Genomic DNA, 21,764 nt, shown 5'->3' on the forward strand with positions numbered 1-21,764 from the left:
TGGGGGGGGGAGGAGGGATATTTTTGCCAAATATCACTAAGTTGAAATTGTTTATAATTTGTGAGTCTTACATTTTGAAAATGTTTAATAAAGTTCATTATTAAGTTGCCAATATGCGCCCTGATACAGCAGATCACTTAAAACCCACGGACTTCACTGAAGCTTATTTCTATTGTGTTAGCAGCTAGGGGTCCCCGTCCTGCATCAGGGGCTCATTGTGCTAGGCGATGTATGCAGAACACAGAGATGAACCCTACCCAGAAGATCTCACAATCTAAGTAGCCTTAAGCACGTACTTCATGTGCTTAGCAGAATCAGTCTCCCAAGGTTCTGATCCTGTAAGTGAATCCACATGGGTGGACCCCCATGTCTGTGCAGATGCCCCACTGAAGTCAGTGGGGCTCCATACAGAGTCACTTTGCAGGACGGGGGCCTCAACCATCAATTTGCAACCTAAATATTTTACATTTGAAATTGCGTTCACACACGCACAGTATAATTTCCCACCAACACACCACATTTCAGTCCACATTTGCCAACTTGCTTTAGATGAGATTGGAGGTTTGTAACAACAAACTTGGTAATATCAGAAGGAAGAGTACTTCTATTTGACAGAATTAAACACCACTGCAACAAAGATGAAAGATGGCCTTGATTACCATGCTATTACATGAATGTTTAACATTATCATTGAAGTCTGAGCTTGATTAATAGGTCAAGCAGGGCTAATTACACTTTGTTGTGAGGAGTGTGTTTGTGAGAGAGAGAGAGAGCGCGCGCAACAGTGTTAATTCCTGAAAGTGGTTCCACAGTGTGGATTGTGTTCTAGTATATGTTGACAATCCTAAGTTAAATGTCAATATTCTAACCTTCTGTAGAGGTCACCTGTAACCTGCATGGGGAGAACTCTACTTGTCTATTGCTAATTCACACTACGCCTTGAATTTTCTTTTTAAAATGTTTAATGTTCTGGTAGTTATTTTTTCAGTAGAGAAGAAACCTAGAAGAATTAAACACTGTACTTCAATTTTCATCCTGGAGGTTAAGAACGGCCATACTGGGTCAGACCAAAGGTCCATCTTTCCCAGTATCCTGTCTTCCAACAGTGACCAATGCCAAAGGGAATGAACAGAACAGGTAATCATCAAGTGTCGCCCATTCCCAGCTTCTGGCAAACAGAGGCTAAGGACTCCATTCCTGCCCATCCTGGCTAAGAGCCATTGATGGACCTATCCTCCATGAACTTATCTAGTTCTTTTTTCAACCCTGTTATAGTCTTGGCCTTTACAACATCCTCTGGCAAGGAGTACCATAGATTGACTGTATGTTGTGTGAAAAATACTTCCTTTTGTTTGTTTTAAACCTGCTATTAATTTCATTTGGTGACCCCTAGTTCTTGTATTATGAGGAGTAAATAACACTTCCTTATTTACTTTCTCCACACCAGTCATGACTTTATAGACCTCTACCATATCCCCCCCACTTCTTACTGTGTACTGTATGAAGCGTCAGAGTGGGCAAAATCAATGTTTTTGATTGGAAAAAGACATTTCTGAGCTTGCTGTAGCTGGTGGCCATATTGCAGATTGGGGAATCATTTTGTGACATGCCAGAGTATGGCGTCTAGAGCTTGAAATTAGTTTATTTCTTGGATAATACAAAATACTGTGTAACGGTTAAACATTTGGCTTCAGTAGCAAAGAACCCCATTTTAAGTTGCTGCTAATGCTGCATTAAATTAGACTGAAGACCGAGAGCCTGATCCTGCCACTACTCAAGTCAATGGCAAAACTTCATTTTGGAGTAAGCTTGGGCTTCAGTTTGCAGGCCCAATTCTGTGAGTGCCCTCACAACTTCCAACCAAGTCCATGGGAGTTGACCAGCTCAATTCCTGGTAGCAGGCTCTCTGCAATTGGGCACTACATACACAGACATCCAAATTTCTGGCAAGTTACACAAGCACTCCTGCAGTAAGTGAGCATTTTGTCACTGACTTCAAAGTGACCAGGAGTAGGTCTCAGTTTATATGGATCAATTAACATGTAATACCTGACTTTTCTTCTGCCTTGCACCTGGTATAGTCATCATCACCTGTGCAGAGAGTGCCAATTGGGTGCAAAAATCTATTATGATTTGACTTTCTTTGCCACCCACTTGAGCCAAGTGTAAATGACATCACAACACATGCTCGACTAATTAATATTGAACTGTATTAAGATATGCTACCAGTGATTTTAAGCAAGCTAAGTAAATTTGATTTAAAAAGGGAGGCCTTGTCTAGTTTTCTAAAACTGCAATACACATTAACATTTGCTGTGAACATTTTTATTCTCTATATTTAGATGATTAAAGTTTCAAAATCAATATCTTTTCGATACACTATTTTGTACCTTATTTATTTTTTGCCCTGAAAGTAGTTATCTGGTATAATTTTATGGCGGAATATTTTTATAAAATCATTTGTACTAATTTAAGCATTTATCATTATATGCAAAAAGATTTCTTGATGAGAATATTATAGACGGTGCATGTTTTTGACATTAGCATTTTATTTGGATGACTAATCTTGCAGATGTGAAATTTTAATGAATTATTCATGAAAGTCTCTCCTCTGAAACTTTAGTTTGCTGCTGCCAATGCTAGTTATTAAACATTTTATTTTTCTTTATAAAACTTGAAGAAAATAAACGTATGCTTACTCAAGAGAAAAGGAGGTGGGCTCCTTTCTTTAACGTTTGTCTAAGATGACACAGTTGCTTTGAACTTTATTAATTACGATTTGGCCTGATCCTCTAAACCCTTTATTACCTAGGTATGATTACAACTCTGAGCAGTTCCTACTGAAGTCGACGGTACAGTTCCCAGGACTTGGAAGTATTTGCAGGATTGGACCCTAACCCAGCACTCATGTCTGTGCCTTTAGGGTAAAAGCCAGAGCGCTGCTCAACTCTCATTGACTACAAAGGCCAAACCCACTGCTTCTGTTTGCAAACAGATACATTTAAGAGCCCGTTCTGGGAGGTGCAGAGTGCCTGCCAATGAAGTCACATGGAGTTGAGCATGTTCTGAGCTTTGGAGGACCAGGCCAATGCTCACCGTGGCTGAAGCATCCCCCGTTAAATGTAGATCCAGACCCTGCCACATGCTGTACTTGGGAAGACTCCTGTACTCATGCAGAGCCCCACTGACCTGGGCGGGATCTCTCCGTAGACTTAATGGGGACTCTGGGGAGGGGCTGGGGCCTGCCCATGGGGATCCATTTGCAGGATGGAGACCTTAGTGAATGTAACTAACATGAGATAATAAAAGGGAAAAACAAAACAAAAACTTAGGACATGGCAACTTGTATTACCAGTGTGAGCAACCAGCATTTTATTGCATTTGAGAATGCTATAATGTCAGTAATTAGTACTGACTACACAACGTTTTTTATTGTCTGTATCAACAGACATGGAATGATGGAATTACAGTTGATGTAAGGAATGAGTTTCTTTTATGCCTTATCAAAAAAAAAAATCTCGTTACTGGCAGCACATACACATGAAGCACCATGCTAACAGTCTGGACTGTACCATTTTCATCAAGGCTTATGGGTAGAAGATATTTTGTTACCTACTCTGGGTCCATTAAAATGCAGTCATACCTGCAAATTTAACTCTCAAGACTAGAACGCTAAGTGGTTTCTGAAACATCTAAAAATTCAGTCTGAGTACATTAACCAAAGGTACCAAAGGATTTCAAAAGAGTTTAACACATTCTTCACGCTATAAGGAATGTAGCTTGTTGGCAATCTGAAAACTACAATAGTTTAAAATTATTTTAAAAACTTTTATACATACGTATATATAAAATATCTAATGATCTGCAGTATCTGTAGAATCACAAACCCTGCCCCATTCTCTCCCCCAAAATCTGAGTTTAAGAAGAGTGCTGGGAATTATACTTGAACTCTCATAAGCGACAATCAAAAAAGGTAATATTTTGTGGTCACCATTGTTCTACATAAGCCTTGATTTTTCATATCATTTCTAGTCAAATGCAGAAACCTAACAGGTTTTACATTTACAAACTTTTCTTTGTGGACAAGGAAGGCTTTGACTCTCATTCCTGACAGCGATTTACCTGATACATGGTACTACTTTCATAATGTACGCTTTTCTTTGAGAAAAAAAACATGTAACAAATTGTCTTTACATCTTGGCACCTTGTAAAGTTTTTTTTTCTTTATACAAAAGTTCAATAGTTTGACACGCCCCATTATTAATCACTACTTCACTGATAAACTTTGAAAGTGTGACCCTGGAATTCATCATGCAAAATATTTACTGCAGCAGGAGAAAAACATTTTTAAAACAACTTTTTTTTTTTCTTTTCAAATGCACGAACCTTTGTTTAAGACAGCCAGAAATGGCAGTGGTAAGATAACAGAAGGGGTGGGAAAGTATAAAAAAAAACCCCAAACAAAAAAAAAACCCAGCTTAACACAAACTGTACAAAAGCGGCTTCGATCAATGATAACAGGAGAAAAAAAAATCTGTCAACTATGTTACAATTTAAAAGCAAAAAAAAAAAAAAAAGTCAGGGATTTTCTCCCACATGTCAGCAAATGTCATCCAATATTCTTAAAGCAAGGATAACTAAATAAAATACATGTGCAGCATATTCTGCAATTCCATTACATACAGTAGGTTTTTTTTTCCAAAGCTATTTTTTTTTTTAGTATAGTTAATATAAAGCAGTTGCACAAAAAGCAAAAGGTGTTTTGACAAACAGGTATGCATTTATTCCTTTTGAGGAATGGTATCTAAAAAAAAAAAAAGGACCTTTTCCCCTTTTCGCCCTCCCTCCCCCCCAAAAAGACAAAGGCTCACACAGACACATTGGGATATATATGTACAACATAATAAACCCCACCCTAAAGAAGCAACTGTATATCCAAAGGGATACAGAATCAGAACTGTAAAAATCATAGTGAAGTTTGCTTGATGTAAAGCCTGAGATTTTCAGTTGGTTCTTCTGCAAGGCTGTGACACCTGCCAGATATGTTAAAATCTAATTTTTATTTCTTTTTCTCTTTTTCTTTCTTTATTTTGCTACAGTCTTTAGACTAAGCATGCAAGACATACAACTAAGTGCAACTGAGTGAAATGTATTTTTTATTTACTCATTCCCTAACAGTTTGAACTGAGGTATGCGTACTAACAGTTTCTCATGCTGTTATCTTTACTCATGTCTAGCTACACATGCTGAGAATGAACTAATCTACCAGATTTTTATCCTCTTTTGAATACCGAACTAACCAGCAAACCACTCAGTTTAGAAGCATAGGGACCACTTCTCATGATCCCCATCTGGCTACTGCCGGCACATCATGAAGCTGCCTGGATATAATTAAAAAAAAAAAAAAGTTTCAAATGACCACAGACTGCCCTTTTTTCTCCCTTTTCTTTTCTCTCTTTTAAAAACAGAATGCAGAGTTGAGCTTCAGAAAAGTAACTGCCAATAAAATTTCTTGTACCGAAACTTATGTGTGGACAGGAGTGTTATTTCCTTATGAAAAATGCTGATCAAAAACTAAACAAAACTCAGCAAATGTGCCAAGATAAACCAAAATTAAAGCAGTCGTCTTAGCACAATCCTTAAACAAAAGTGGCATACAATCTGTAAAAACAAAGACCCCAAAATATTTTATTTTTTTTTCAATTCTAGGAATACTATTATGTGGTCCAGTAAAACTATGGGAGCTTTTCTGTTCTCTTTTGTGTTTTATTGAACTGCCTCCTTTATTTGATACTCCAATTTTCTGCGAAATATCTGCACTTGCTTTCTCCAGCTCCCTTCTTACGGCTCCCTCTGTAACACTGTTTCCTAGTTTTAGCCTCAAAAGCTCTTCTCGATTTCTCTTTACAGAATTTCAGTTTGGTCGCTGTAAAGGAATACGAATAAAAAGTAACTTTGGTTCAGTCATCTACTTGGCCATCTAAATTTACTAGAATAAAGGAGCAGTTTCCCTCTCAGGTTAGCAATAGCCCATATCTTGTCATTTCCCTCTAAATTCTTCAACCTCCCTTGATCAACAATAAGAGGATATTTGGCTTCATAAGATAAAGCATATAATAGAGAACATAATTTACCTTTGTGTAATATCTTTGGTAATTTTAGGGGGGAAAAGGTACAAAGAAGAATATAAATTAAGCTCTGAAAGGCTTTTTTTGAAATAATAATAATTAAACAAAAAGCTACAGTCCTACATAAATAAATGAGTGACAGAAAAGTGGTTGCAGAATGAAAGTGTTTAGGTGTTTGGTGACCAAGGTGTACTGACCTGTAACAACAGCTTTCTGTATGTAATGTTTGCTTTGAAGAGCACTGCCAGTTTTACCAAACAAGCCCCAGTGCTATTTCCTTCCCCCTGATCCTGCTATTTACTGTTTTCTACTGTGAGGTTTTGATACTGGCTGGTGTAATATTGCATAACAATCTTAACTGCAGTACAGAATTTGCAAAGTTGAAATTATTAACACTTTAGCATTAGTGGGCTCAGTCCTTATTAACTGCCATAACAAGCTCAATCTGAAATCTAATTTGTATTCAAACAGATTAATGCCACCAAGCAATCCTGAACTGATGTTTAGCTGAGAAACATCACCACGTATTACAACAGTTTAATGAAGTCATCTTTCCAACCACTATTTGCAAATGAAAAATAATAATAAATGTATAGCTACTCATCTTGGTAATCTTAGATATTCCAGAAAGATTTGTTGGCCCATTCAAACTCATGTTAAACAACTGAGAGCCTGCCACTGTAGTATTCATTCTCTAATGAAGTGAATTCTGTTGGTGCTGCATATGTTTCTTTGTGCTGTTCAATTTTGTGGCATTTGCTAATATTCACCATTGCTGCCAAAAAAATCAAAAACCAAAACCAAAACTAAAAAAACCCTGCTTTGTGGAATGAATTTATGTTGCTTCCTATAGTATTTCTATGTTCATCTGTCATTCATTCTCATTCTTACAGTACTTCTTTTCTCTCTCTCTCTGTTGGACGACCCTTCGGTGTGTACAGTGCAGCATCTGGGACCTTTTCAAAAAAAACAGACACCAAAATGGAATGTTTTCCACAGCTAAAGAAAACATGGTGGCATCTGAAGGAGACTGGAATGAATGACGGAAAAAACTACAAACAATTCAATGACATTCAGCTTCGTATAATAAAAACACCTAATAACATTCATCACAAAGTACAGAAAACATTAGGCCTTCAAGAGGCCCTGGGCCGAGATGTGGCCTGAGGTCAGAACTTAAAATGGTAGAGCAGAAGTGGGGGGGAGGGGGGGAATAAAAGCAATACATTAAAAAGTTTGGGATAATATTTCTTGTAACCCCTCGCCAGTACACACACACACACACACGCGCGCGCGCACACACATGCCTTCCCCATCCCAAATGGAAGCCAAAAAAAAAAAAAAAAAAAAGGACTAAAGGCAGTGATAACCAACATGCAGTACTGTGCAAATATCTTGTCCATTGGAATCCTTAAAATCTGGGCAAAGGCTTGATCTGCAGTTAGGTGTACATGCTCAGAGTTTGATGTCCTCAGTGTCCAAAATTGGCAGGACTGCAGTCCAAAACCTGCTGCTAAATGTGAGTAAGTGAATCAGTTTAGCAAATTTACAACACTGATGTTGACTGTAAGAGAGGAAAATCCCAAGTACCAAACAAGTCCATCCAATGCACAGAGTACAAATTCCTTTTTTCAACAAAAAGTAGAAAAATCAAAAATACTCCCAAATGGGATACTTGATGGCACTAAGAGTTAACATATTTCATAGTTGTCAAAGTGTACTGAAAATCCTCCAGACTGTACAATAATGGAGAGATTTCGCAGCTAAATTTGACATGTTTTTCCAATCTTCATTCTCAGGATAATGACGTCAGACATATTCATTCTATGTCCTCATTTACAGGTTCATCTTCATAATCTCTGTCATGATCAAAATCTGGACTGTGATTGGCTGTTGTCACTAAGGATAGCGGGCCTTCGTTTTCGTCCGGATCCAACGGTTCTTCTTTGACATGCACAGGGTGCCTAGGAAAATTAAAAACAGTAAATCAGCAACTTCCCTGTTTAAAAATGACTTTGTCCTGCTTTGGCAATACTGACATTTTTTGGAGAAACTGAAGACCTGATTTCCAGAGATGCTGAGCACTGGGCAGCTCTGACTAACTTCTACAGGAGTTGTGGGTGCTCAGCACATATGAAATGCAGGCCCTGAACTTTTGGGTTTGCTGCTAAAGAAAAAAAACAATCAAAAAAGTGTATGCCTAAGAATGTGTCTACTGTTACTTGGCTTCAGTGGGAAAATATCCTAGGAGGAACACTTTCTTGTATATGGTTTATTCACAGGATTTAGAGAATATGCTCTCAACTGACATATTAAGTTGATTAACACAATCTTCAGCTAAATAAGTGAATTAAGCATGGTAAAGCAAAATAGTGGTTTGTCAACCCACTGAGCTGGTGGAGGCTGGGCTAATCATCGCTTGCTGTGTGTTCTGCTTTTCTAGTTAACATGCAGAACCTGTGAGCCAACTCTCCAGAGGACGACCCCAAGCGAGGTTCTATCATTAATCAACTTCAAGCAAACACAGCAAAGAGACACCATGATACATGCTTTAAACTCCAAATTAATGCATATTTTTACAAACTGTCAATAAGGGAAGAAAAGCTCTGCCAGGAAACACAAACGGAGAGGAAAAGGCTCGCTCAACACAACAATATGATAAGAAAGCAGAGCCCTAACGAGAATAATAACACTGTCAGCTGTAAACAAGGCAGAACATGATCCTCAGCTCATGGTGGGTACAAGGATGCACTAAAGAGATGAGATCTGCCAAATTTCTCATTATAGAATAGCACATGAATAACCCGCAGGGGAATGTGGGTTGGTCATTCCAAACGGGTATGATAACAATTGAAAAATGTTGTTCGTAAATCATATTTACAACAAACCCTTTACAAATACAAATTACTTTTTTTGTTCAGTAGCTTTTGATATGTAAAACAGCCATGTGAGTCAATACGGTCTGGTTGGTGGGACTTCATAGGAAAGTAGGATTTTATTGACATGATCAAGTATTAATAACACGACATTCCAATGGAGACCCTGTTTGCTTCCTAAATAATTGATATTGCAGGCAATCCCTTAAAATAAAGTGTTAATGAGTTCAAGTTCCATTCTATTTCTCGTGGAGTTGCTATCCACCTCCCCCAGTCTGGGTTGTTCTCTAGCCAGCCTGATTTAACCCTTTCATGCAGGCTATATAAAGAAAGACTTAATCATAAGTGCAAACATTCCTGGTTAAGAACATTTTCTTATTCTTATAAAGCATCAGGTTACAATAAAAGGTTTAAAATAATTACCCTTCACTTTATAATTCTGGCTAGATGGGAATGAAAATGCTTTTTGTTTCATTTGCCTGCACATAATACAGGAAAAAACATATTTTCAAACTAAGGATCCAATCCTAGTTTTTGAACTAGTGGTGAACATAATTGCCTATCTTGTACACTCAGTTGTTGTGCGTGGATGTGCAAGAAAAAGAGCTGATGCAACAAGACAAGCGGATAATAACACCACCACCACGCTCTTATATATAGGATCAGTAGATCTTAACGTGCTTTAGCAAGGAGCTCAGTATCGTTATCCCCATTTTACAGATGGAGAAACTGAGGCGTGCGGAGGCAAAGTGATTTGTCCTAGATCACCTAGCCAGGACCACCGTTTTGCTTTGTGTTTGTACAGCACCTAGCACAATGGGGCTCTGTTTCATGACTAGGACTCAGATGCTACAGTAATATAAATAAAGAATAATAATGGTAGCAGAGATGGGAACGAAACTCAGGTCTCTTGAGTCCCAGTCCAGTGCTTTATCCGCTAGCCCACAATGTGTATTCACATGCATTACCAGAAGGCAGGACCCCTTTGGGAGCCCCTGAATGAGAAAATTATGTTCTGCAGCCAGCAAACAAACCATAGAGAAACTTGTATATTTCAAGCTATGTGATATCTTTGCAGGCAAACCACCTAGTAAACTTGTACTTCAAAAGTCATGATACTCTAGATACTGGTTTCAGTTTGAAACTGGATCTAGTTTGGAAGCATCCACCTGGCTGACTACACAGATTTCTAGTATCAGCTGTGAATGCCTTTCAATCCTTCGACACTTCAACTTCTTGAGCTGAAAAAGTAACTAGATCAATATGTGGGAATTAGCTGCACCTTGCATCCCATCCTGCATTGGAACAGTAGGGAGAAATGATCCCATCACAGAGACATATTAGTGCTTATTGAACACATTTATTTATTTTTTCAGTTTATGAAAATGTGCCATATCAGCAAGTCTCTGGGGGCATGTGCAATACATAATGAAACACACAACATTAGCCACTGATCTCTGGACCTGAGAATAGGATCTCCTAAAAGCAAACATCCATGAAAACAGATGGGCTTCGCACTATGTCCTAAAAGGTCAACACACTCATTATTTGATGGACCAGTAGGAAAGAAATCCCTAAGTTACTAGTGAAAATACCCCACACACTGGCCCCTGATGTTTTTCTATTTAGGACCTCAGCAGAGCTCAGATATCACAAGGAGAGAGGTGGTTTTTCAGATCATTTAGTTTTGACACAACTGTGGAAGAACAGAGAAATGCACATGGAGAAGACTCAGAACAAGTCGTTAGGAATCAGGGCCTGATCCAGCAAAGCCCATAAAAAGCCTCACTGAAGTGAATGGGGATAATCACGTTTAAAGTTAAGCATGTGCTAAGTGCTTTGTTGATTGGGACCTGAGTCAAAGAGATCGATTATATTTCTAAGTAGAATACACCAGTGTTATGTTCATGCACTGGGCTTTTTCTGGGTGAAAATTTGAAAAGAAAAGAAAAAAAATAGCAGCTACACACACAGAGCAAGAGATCTCTACATTCCTTTACAATGCTGGTGGTAATGTTGATTATTGATTTCATTTAAAAGTCTTGCTCATTGTGTTTGTGTCATTGCTGCCATTTTGTTTTTAAATATTGTTTTTTGTTATTTTTGAAAAATTAATACAGGTGTTTTTTTCAAAAGTAAGGACATGTTGATGTTTTATGAACCTGAAGTGGTGACGGGGGGAGGGCTTCTTCCCCTGGTTGTGCAGATTCCAAGGCTATTGTTCACATGTTAAAGTGCCAGCACATCTAACCGATCTACTAGGCTTATGCACGATCACCAAGCTCTAACAGAGATGGGCCAACAGACAGGGTGGACGCTGGCTGCACCTGGGTAATTGTTAAGTATCTCAGAAACTAACAATCCTTGTATAGAATTGATTGGTCTCATTTCCAATCAGCATAATAGTTTCTTAGGCCAAATCTGGTTTAGTTTCTCCCCAGGGCATTAGATGCAGCAGAACTCATGCCATTTTGCTTTGGAGATTTGGGGGTGGGAAGAGCTGGTGATGCCAATGCATGTTAATACATAACTTGCCTAATGCCATTACAGAAAAGGATCTAGGGCGTGGCCAGGTGGTTGGAGCCACAACTACACAGAAAAAGAGGTTGCACAAAAGCCATGGTGGCTGCTAAAGTCTTGTGGCTACAGTAATGGATGGTGGGTGACTATCCTTCCCCCTCTTACTGGTTCCATGGATTTCCCCAGGATATGCCTTTCAATCTGTAGAAATGTTTGAAAACCTTGTTAGGAAATCCAAGATCAGGCCACACTCACCTGCTTTAATGCAAAACTGAAACGCAATCCAGGTTTTTCCAAAAGGTTCTTGAACCTTTCCAAAGCAACCGCAGGACAGGGCTCATGGTTTTGTTTTGAAAGCATGCGAAACCAGGTGGTTTTGACTGAGTTTCACTTTGAGGTTTGGGTTTGTCCCCTGAAGTAATAAACAAAGCACTGGGGATGCACAGCCAAGTGAATGGAAACCAATGAAAAGGGCTGAATGACTCCAAGAGAGACAAAGCTCCAATATGCCTCTATACTCTACCTTCCCCCGGGGTACTTAAGGTAGGGTAAATATCAAAGGAGTGAGAGTCCCATTTGAAGGAATCATCTCCCCAAATTAGGATGTTTATCTGAACTATCTAAACATCAAGCAGAAAATTTGCATGGAAAACAAAACAAAGCACAATCCAGCCCCTTGTGTGGCATTTTGGTTGTAGCAGCAAACTGGCATGTGAAAATGAAAACCCACTGCTTATTATTCAAACACCTCAAAACTACCAGCCATGTTCAGTTTAAAGACATTAGTGTTCAGAGATGGGGAGATTTTTATAATTTTCCAAACCAGTTTGAATCCCTATTTAATGCATCTCATAAATGGAATCTAAGTCTTTCTTGTTTAGTAGTAGAATTTTAACACATTTCATTTTACTAGAACGTCTAAGGCTTCAGAAGGGGTTAACAATAAAAATAACCTTACTGAACACAGATTTCCCTTCTTTTCACATTTGAGTAATTCTTTTGTTTGTCCACTCTGGGAACAGAGGACTTTTTAATAAAGCTGACTGTTGTTTAAAGCCACTGTGTTCTGCTGGTGCACACAGCATGGAATAGTTTGCTTTGTGGCTACCTTTGGAGCATATCAGGATGAAAGTGTTATGTCCCCAAGCTGTAATTATGTGACTACTTTCTAGTGTTTCAAAAGAGGGGGGGGAAAGTAGCAGTAGTTCAATGTATCATAAAAAGGAAAGAAATGAATGGTAATGAGACTTCAGCTAAAGTGTTGTACTTGCTTAGTTGTCATGTTAACAAGGTCTTCTAAACCTTATGATAAAGTTTAAGGCTTGATTTATTCCAATATACTGGAACTGTTAAAAAACAATTTGCATTATGGCAGAGAAGCGTGTTTTGGAAAAGAATAGAGAATGTCATTATAAAGTGTACTTAATGGAAATAAGATATTGCAAAGAGTAACTGTCTATGACACTGATAGTCTGCACTGGAAATCTGATGTTGACATATAATTATATTTAGCAAACAGTGTAGACCCTGTGACGTTTGAACAGCATCCTGCTTCATGGCCTTTCAAAGTATTTCAAAACACTTGTTTAATGGGAAAGCCCACAAGCTGCTATCAGGGCATACACCTTGCTGCATTTTTAGTTACACAAAAGGAAATATTCAGTACAAAACACACAGTATTAATTTGAGAATATGGAATCATTCAGGAAACAATCATTTTCACATTACAACACAAAAAGGGTTTTTCTGGTGGATGGGGACAGTGAGAATCTCTCTCTCTCTCTCTCTCATTTCTGAGGTGCATCTCACCTGGGTATCTAAGCACTAAATAGTGGATACTAAATGCATTAAAATCACAGCTATGCATATGGTTCTAGGAAATGTGCTACCCTGCTTTTCACTTACAGTTACGCTTCCCGCCCCATACTCCCTTCAAAAACAATGAAATCTTAAGTGAAAGGAGAAGTACATGAACTGCACTAGCCCTGAACCTTAAAAAAAATATACCTGGATGAAAAGAAATTTGTTAACATTCATTTCTGTATGTTAGCCCAGGAGAAGGCCTTATTCTTGAAAAATATTCCATCTCCTCCTCCTCCTCCTCTTCCTCCACTAAAACCCTGCATGGGCATGGGCAGAGCATAACCAATTGTGACTAAAACTGCCTGAAGAGGAATCCATTTGTGATAGCACTAACAGTGTGTCACGTAACGCTACTTTGGGAAAGATAATTAATACTGCACAAACAATCACTGTAAAAGCTAAACACATTATTCAAATGTTTTGAAGTAAATGGTGAAAGACAATGTTCAAATTAATTATGAATTAAAAATGAATGTTGCCATCTTTAAAGATTATTTTTCAAAGCAGACTGTGCACTGATTTAAAATGCTGGAATATCAAAGTATCCAGAGCTTTCGATTCCTGTCCCTTTTCCTGCTCCCCCACAACATATTATGCAGGTGGGAAACTTTTTTTTTTTTTGGCCATTAAATGCTAATTAGTTTCATAACTAATTACTATGATGGTATTAGGTTAATGTTTTTCTACTTTTTCATTCAGACCTACTTTTGTAAATCCCGTATTCAAATTACTTTGAAGTAAAAGGTTACAAATTACTTGGGGGTTTTGGATTTTTTTTCTTTTACTCTGAGCTTTGGTAACTCAGTCAATGATTTTACAGTACATTTTAATGAACACTTGGATAAGAGCAGACTGCATTTCATCTATGTTTACTCACAGAAGTAGTCAGCCGCTCTAAATAGACAGGTTTTAAAATTTGAGAACTATGTGACTTATAAAGTCTGCTTTCCTTTCCAGCTGCCAATTATCCAGTTTTTAATTTGGGGGGTAGGGGAGAATTTACAGCTTTGCAAACTCACTCAGTCACCCATAAATACTGAACACACCCACAAGGGCAGCACACCATTCCTGGCTTACCCTTTCCTGTACTAGCATTCTGCCCGGTGCCATTTACATTTAGCATGGACAGCAAATCTCCCATTACTTCATGTGGTTATATAGGCACTCGTTATATTGCCGTCTGTTGCTATAATGCTCATATTAATTTTCCTTTTGATATTTTAAGAGCAATCTATAAATCATGCATGCCTTCACATGTGCCATCATTAATGCCCAGCAATACTGTTGTTTGCTGAATGTTATTACAAACCAGCTAAACAAGCTCATTCCCCCAGCTCTGCCCCGCCAAGCGTGTTTACTGGGTAGTCTGAAGTAGAAAGAAACAAAAACTTTTCATAAAGTTGCCTGAGAGTGTTTTTGTAGCTCTGTGGTCTGGGATTGAACAAAGAGAATGGCAAGTGAGTTCAGAATTTTATAGCTGTGTGCACTTGTCAGACTGGATTGAGTCGACTGGTTTTATGTGGAAGTTGGCAAATGACCCTTTTATATTCTAATCAATCTAAATATTGTCAGAAGCTCAGACTTTTCCTTTTACTGCCCAGGATTGGAACTTCAGACACAACCTTTGAAGAGTATCATCGTTCCATTTGACCAGATCCCTAAACAAACACACACGTACATGCTGTACTTACATTGCTTGCATAGGGGAACGTCCTGGACTACTGTCACTCTCATTACTGTTCGTATGCTCCATTGCACCATTAAGATCTTCCCTCATAGCATTGGCTAAATTGCCCAGAGTGGGATTTCCCATGGAAGCAGTAGTGTATAGAGGTATACTATTATCAGCCATTGAAGCCTGCCAAGGACATAGCAAAAGTGTATGAAGAAGCATGTCTCACATTTTTATACACTGTACAACACAATCACATATTCAAATTGCCGGTTTTAAAAATGTGTTTTCAAAAAGGTCTTGCACTGACTCCCCCAGGGGAAACGTGTCACGATTTGCATGAGGAGTTCAAAACTGTACTGATCGTTGCTGCACGAGAGAGGATGGTTCCTGCTGTTCCCCATTTAGATATTACAGCTTGTGGAAAAAGCAAATTTACCTTTTCTACTTTCATGATACACTATTTTTGAGGCTTTCTTAAAAAAAAAAAAAAGTTAAAAAAGCAATTAGAGCAAACTCATTTGGCTGAGGATTCCGTTCTACTCATGACATGAGTGAGAAGTGATGTGTGAGCAGTTACAGAGGGTTAAGTTTTTCTCATAGTTCTGCCAGCGCAAATCCAGAGTAACATCACTGAAGTCAGCTGAGTTACTCTAGATGCACACCAACATAACTGAAGTATGAACTCATCCCTATAATATTTGCTGTGTTACTTTTGCATTGGTGGGAGAAATCTAAGATTTAACAAGGCAGGGTAAATTAGGATGGTGTTTTCTATTTTTTTAATGCTCTGATAACTCTGATATTATCTTAGGTATTGTAGATTTGATACCATTCGGACCTGATTCTATTTCTGATAAGTACTGTAATAGGCATGTTTTAGTCATCTTCTAAATGCAGGTCTTTTTAGAAAGGGAATAAACAGTTAAACATTTTCCTTCTTATTCCAGATTTACTGGTTGCTAGTATTTATTTTATGCTCATGTTTGATCATTTTGACAGGGCTGTCCTATGGTCAGTGAGTCAGGCTTGCAGCATGTTAAAACCTCTTCTGGGCCAGCATAATCCCATCATGTAGTGATGGGAATATAGCACCGTCAAGTCCTGATGTGAGAGGAGTTAGTTCGTTGGTCCAGGGGGTGGGGGTGTCTAAAAGGAAGCAACCCTTTGAAACCGAAAGATCATTTTACCCATCTGTGAACCAACGTCCATGGCTTTCTGAGACGTGCCAGCACGGAAAGCCACAGATGCTGGCTCTGCAGTGGTCAACCTAACTCAGGGGAAAGGTCAGCCTCCTGCTACAGTCAAGCAAAAAGAATCCATCAGCACCACGACTGCAAGAGGCAAGACTGCCCAGGGGAGGGTAGTTCATGCAAATGAGCTTCCCACCTGGTGCTCTCTGCTGTTGCTGATTCTTGGGATGTTCCTCACTTACTGCCATTATTCCTGTTCAAGCACAAATATGCATGAGGGAACGACCCAGCTACGAGCACAACCTCCCTTTTAATTCTCTCCCAGGCTGACCTCTCTAAACATCTGATCGCATGTGATCCTAAAAGCTACTCTAACAAAGAGGATTATTTTTATCTTTTTGATTCAACATGCAGCAGACTAATTTTGATTAAGGGAACGTAAAGATTGGCTCACATTTCCTGCAGTTTCCAAAATAAAAAGGCAAGCTCTTCCCCCATAGAGATAACTTGTAATTGCAGTAGAGCAATTTATTTGGGAAGAGGTTGGACAGAAGATGCACCTGATATAATTATTTCTTGCAAACCGCAATTCGGCAAAAGGCCTGATTCTCTGCATAAGCAGGGAGCGATGGGTAGTTCAGAGGTGTGGCTCAGACTTGTTATCCAGAAACACTAGTAGTTTCTTGAACCCCGTTAGCTGGGAGGTCAGGCTGGGGACCTCTGAAGATGAGACTTTCTGCAGATTACTGGCGTTGCCTGGTTTTATCCACGATGGAAAAACACACTCTATTCGTGCTCAAAATACTGGTGTTTCTGGTCCCAGGTGGAAGCAGAAAGGGCAGAGGCACAGCGATGTTTTAAAATAACCCAGCCGTACTAACTGAACTGTTCAGAACCTAGCCACGAGGGTTAGGACCACTTCCAGTGTTGGGAGGAGGTGTGATCTGCCCTTACTTTATCCCTCAGTGCTGCTCACACTAGGAAGTGAAAAGGGAGCAAATACCACAGTTACCGAGTGGGGACGTTAATGTTTTTCACATTTCCCAGGGCAGATTCATTAGTCTTCTGTGCCTCGTACCCTGCTCTACTAGTTCACACAGGAGCTTACATCACCAGGTCTGCAGGGAGAGTGCAACGGCAGTTGCTTCATCTTTGCCTGGGGTAGAGCACAGATTTCAAGCGTGCTCTTCGCTTAATCAGGCAAAATAGATTGGAGGCACTGGATCTTCTGGGAGACAGACCAACCAACACTGCCAGGACAGGGAAAAATGCTTCTGGGTCTCCCCCGGGAGGAGAACTGGAATCCCTATACCCTCCACGCACAGAGAGGGGAAGAGAAAAGTGCTTCTTCTCCCTGCCCATGAGGGGAAGCAGATATCAGAAATGTCAGAGGTGTGTAGGTGCAGCTGAGGAGGCACCACTACCACGTGGAGAGAAAAAAATCCTGACATTTTTTTGAGGCACATAACATCAAATTTTCTGTAGGCCTCAAAACAGGAGCCCACCAAACTTGTGAGTGCATACAATGGGCAGGTGTGCACATGCTACAGGATATGCCCAAAGCCAGAGGGGGCATATTTCTAGTCAATAAGTGACAATTTGGCTCAACATGTCCACAGACAGGAAAATCGTATCATAGACTAGGAAGTTTATTATACAAACCATGTCACTTGACACGTTATCTTATGCATCAAATAGTATGTTAAGCCAATGATTTTTTTTCTTTTTTTTGTGACTGCTCAGAGTCCTTTTGAACAGTAGAGAACACGCCACAATTTTTGCAGAAGACCATGAGATGTACTTTTTTTTGCTAGTAGCTAGAAATTGTCTGACAAGGGGGCGGGGGAGGGGGAAGGAGCCTGCTGGAATATTTTAACCCTAATAGAACCTTGTATTTAATTAGTACAAAGTTATCTTGTGACCCTGTTTATTGACAAGACTCAAAAGCTTTAGCAAAACCTGCCCAGATTCTCATCTGAATCGAGTGGCTTATCTAGTGTTATTGGAGAACACAAACACATGTTACTCCCTAGAAAAAACTGGAAAATGAAAATAGTTTTGAGGGTCTCACAAAAGACAAGAATGGAAGATGTCAACAACACCACCACCACATGTTTTAGAAAGAAGACATGAACAGTTCTGTATGATAAGCATATTAACTGAAATTAGTCACATAGTTAACAGAATCTGAAGGAATGCAGAACCATTTCATTTTTGCCTTTCAGCCTCATGAATGTAAAAAGGTGCCTGTAATCTTAACACTATTCAACAGACAAAGAAGTCTTTAAAAATCACACTTCACAAGGCTCACGGGAAAATAAGTTACTAATGAACGGTATTTACAGTTGAGTCATTTACACATGTTTTCATTTGCTTTTCAGAAGTTACTGCATTAACTGAAATAATTAGGAGAAATGCACAGTGTCATTTCTCTCCTATTAATGTTTTCTTGGTTTTTTAAAAAAATAAATTGCTTAAATTGCAAAGCTAGTAAATCTTCCACAACATTTAATCGCCCAAACATGACATGTAATCCACTGCACTAAGTTTAACCTTTGATGAACTTCTTGGGAAGGCTCTCTATGGATGTTTGGGGCTCTGTCGTGCAATCAATGGCTACCTTGCAGAACTTAGCTACTGCATGTGAGGATGTCATGGCAAGATTAAGTACGGCCTTTGTAGTGATTGGGGAAAGTGTGGAAGAGGTGTGAAAACACACAGTAATCAGTAGGCAAAATACAAAAATGCTTGTCACTTACGTCAGTGGTTCTTATAATGAATACTGACTTCACCAGGGACATTTGAGCCAGACACAATAATTTTATTAGAAAGTTGCACAGAGAAAGAATGAGGAAAACATGTATTTCTTTTGTGTAACACACAAAAGATGTTTCAGATACACACACAAATTTATATTGCGCACATATGCTTATATACATATATATTGCACATCATTCCTGTATTTAAAATATCTAAATATTCTTTATAATTTCTGACATCTCTCTTCTTCTTTACAAAGTGAACTAGACCTTTGTTATTTAACAACAACAGAAAAATATGAAAAAAATAGTCCTTAAAAGAAGGTTGGGGTCGGGAGGAGAAATGATCTGCTTTCCCTTTAAAGCCATGAACAATAGAAGGTCATGTGACACAGTATCCTATCATTCAGCACATTAATAGCTGTGCTAGAGTAATTACACTTGTGGTATTTTTGCCTCAAGTGAAATTCTGAAATAAGAGGATGGAAATTATGATACTGCTGATAAATATTAATAAGTGAACTTTTAATTTTTTTGCCACAATATTCAAAATGCTAAGCATCTAGCTAATGCTGAAGCAGCCTGATATGTGTTTGCCTCCAGGGACGATGATGCTTTATGCACTTAAGAAAAAAGTTTAACGGAATTAAAATTTAATATCTAATTAGAGCAAGGCTAATATATTTTGAAATGAGTGGGGAAGACACATGCCTCTGTTGCGTATTTGCTACAGTCATTAATCTTACCTGTAAAGCAGCATTGAGAGGTGTGCAGTAGGTGTGGCTGGTCTGTATGTTTTTAATAAGAGAAGGGTTACTGCATAAGAAAAACATAAAAAGTAGAGGTAAGTGCAAACTACTCATCTTAGGGTGTTCCATCATGTTATGTTTCCTCCCACACCAGAAATCTACAGACTGCGCTGTTTGCCGGAAAAGTTCTCTTCTGTTTTTTAAACTTTTATGTTTCAGTTGTATGGCTACCATATTTGCATTTGCCTTTATTAAATATGGAAGACCACTATTGAAGTCTCTAACAGCTACAGCAACTCATGTTCTAATGCCCTGTTGAAATAGTTTATATTGGCATTGGTTTTCTACTTAGCTGTGTACCCAACAGAATTTTTCCAAAATTCTTCCTACCCAAAAGTCAGTTACTACATAAAGGTCCATAATAAGGAGATCCCCATTAAAAGCATTAGGGACTCTTAACTCGTACACTGGCTGACTTATGTAGTAGCTGGCATCACTGTCATCCATAGCTGCATAGTAGAATTTTGATAAGTAGGAACTTCAGAATTCTTGCTTTCAGAGTTGTATTGTTTCCTGCTGGACAAATCTCCGACAGCACAGTAGAGTGCTTGGCTATCCTATAGCCCAAAGCATTTTTGTTGTCGGTGATGGAGGGGAGGTGGAACAGCAGATATTGTGGCACTCGAATGAAGTGGTAGGGAACATTAAAGATGCCACTCTGAGTCAGGGAGCACTCATAAAAAAATATCCCACTGTGGTTCTTTGAACCATTACTTTAGAATACCCACAGTACCTTTGTAGCCAAGGTTTATAAAAGGGGCCTGATTTCCAGAACGTGCTGAGCACCCTGTCTCGGCTGGAGACACAAAACCCACACCCCCAAGATCACTTTTTGAAAAATCTTGCTGAAAGTACAAGCCAGGGAAGGTCCAGAGCAGACAACCCCAAAAACATACCTCATCCACAATACAATTTTGTTTCTGTTTTGAAACAGAACACAGCAATAACTGTGTTCTTAAACTGACCACCCTTGAGACCAGCAAAAATCAATTGCCCTGGACAGGTGGTCTTCAACTAAAGGGGAAACAAAATTGCCTTGGGAACTTTCAGGATATTTTAAAGTGATCATTTCAGAAAGAGGGTGGTTTGTTGTTTGTAATCTTTACTACAGGTCCAACTGTAGTAATCATTGTCAAAACGCTTTGGGACATTTCAGGTATTCATTTGAGGAATATCAACTTGTATTTCTGTGCTAAGAATTGTGAAACAAAGCATATGACTGAATCTAACAGAAAACAATCTAAATCTAGTTTGCCTAAAAACCTTCTTGATAATCAACTGTACAGTGTATCTGCTCTAGGAGCAGTACCTTTTAGTCTACATTGCATTATAAACAAAATTACAACAAATGTCAAAGAAGCATTATCATAGGCATTTGCATTATTAGGGCAGGAACAAGTGCAACACATATATAAACCCACAACATTTAGTTTCTTTTGCAACAAAGGTGAGGTCACAGTTTCATGAAATGCAAGTCTACATGAGATGGGTAGATCATGCAAAGCAAAGCAACAGCAGAAAAAAAAATAAAAGCAAGTAAAAGCTCTTACTGTGCAACAAGCTCGCCAAAGTTTTCATCAGGGCAGAATTTTCGAGGACGGCCTCGTTGAATATGACGGCCACGTTTAAACTCTTCATCATCAACAGTCCAAAAGGACCCAAACTCATCCTCTACTCTGATAAAGCACTTATGCAGTGAGAGGTTGGTGCGAATGGCACCCTGGGACAAGAGCAGCAGCAAAGGAGATGAAGTGGAAACAAAGGGACACGGGATCGGGGACAGAACAGACATCAAATACAGGGAAAAGGAAAAAAGAAAATAAAATGCAATAAGCATAAGCAAATGGTTTGTGAGGGTTAATATGCATTGCCACCTAAAAGCTACTAGCATGTGATGCAACAAACACCAAGCAAGCAGGGGCAAGGGAACTGGTGGGCATACAA

General features: G+C 38.9%; 1 protein-coding gene across 15 annotated transcripts in view; it reads right to left on the reverse strand.

Moving 5' to 3' along the window:
* Nucleotides 1-4,849: 4,849 nt before the first annotated feature.
* FOXP1 (forkhead box P1) overlaps nt 4,850-21,764 on the reverse strand; it is a 494,830-nt gene continuing 477,915 nt past the window's right edge. For 12 of the 15 annotated variants that reach the window (XM_074957490.1, XM_074957489.1, XM_074957483.1 and 9 more), the window contains 3 exons: nt 19,758-19,827; nt 15,079-15,245; nt 4,850-8,092 (listed from right to left, as the gene is read on the reverse strand). In XM_074957490.1, the coding sequence (XP_074813591.1) occupies nt 7,948-8,092; nt 15,079-15,245; nt 19,758-19,827 (382 nt within the window). In that variant the 3' untranslated portion in view covers nt 4,850-7,947. Of the gene's footprint in view, nt 8,093-15,078; nt 15,246-19,757; nt 19,828-21,370; nt 21,541-21,764 lie in introns of all 15 variants that reach the window. The other 3 variants (XM_074957492.1, XM_074957491.1, XM_074957494.1) reach the window with 2 other exon arrangements.

Source organism: Natator depressus, chromosome 7, assembly GCF_965152275.1.
Source record: "Natator depressus isolate rNatDep1 chromosome 7, rNatDep2.hap1, whole genome shotgun sequence".
NCBI classification, from domain to species: domain Eukaryota; kingdom Metazoa; phylum Chordata; order Testudines; family Cheloniidae; genus Natator; species Natator depressus.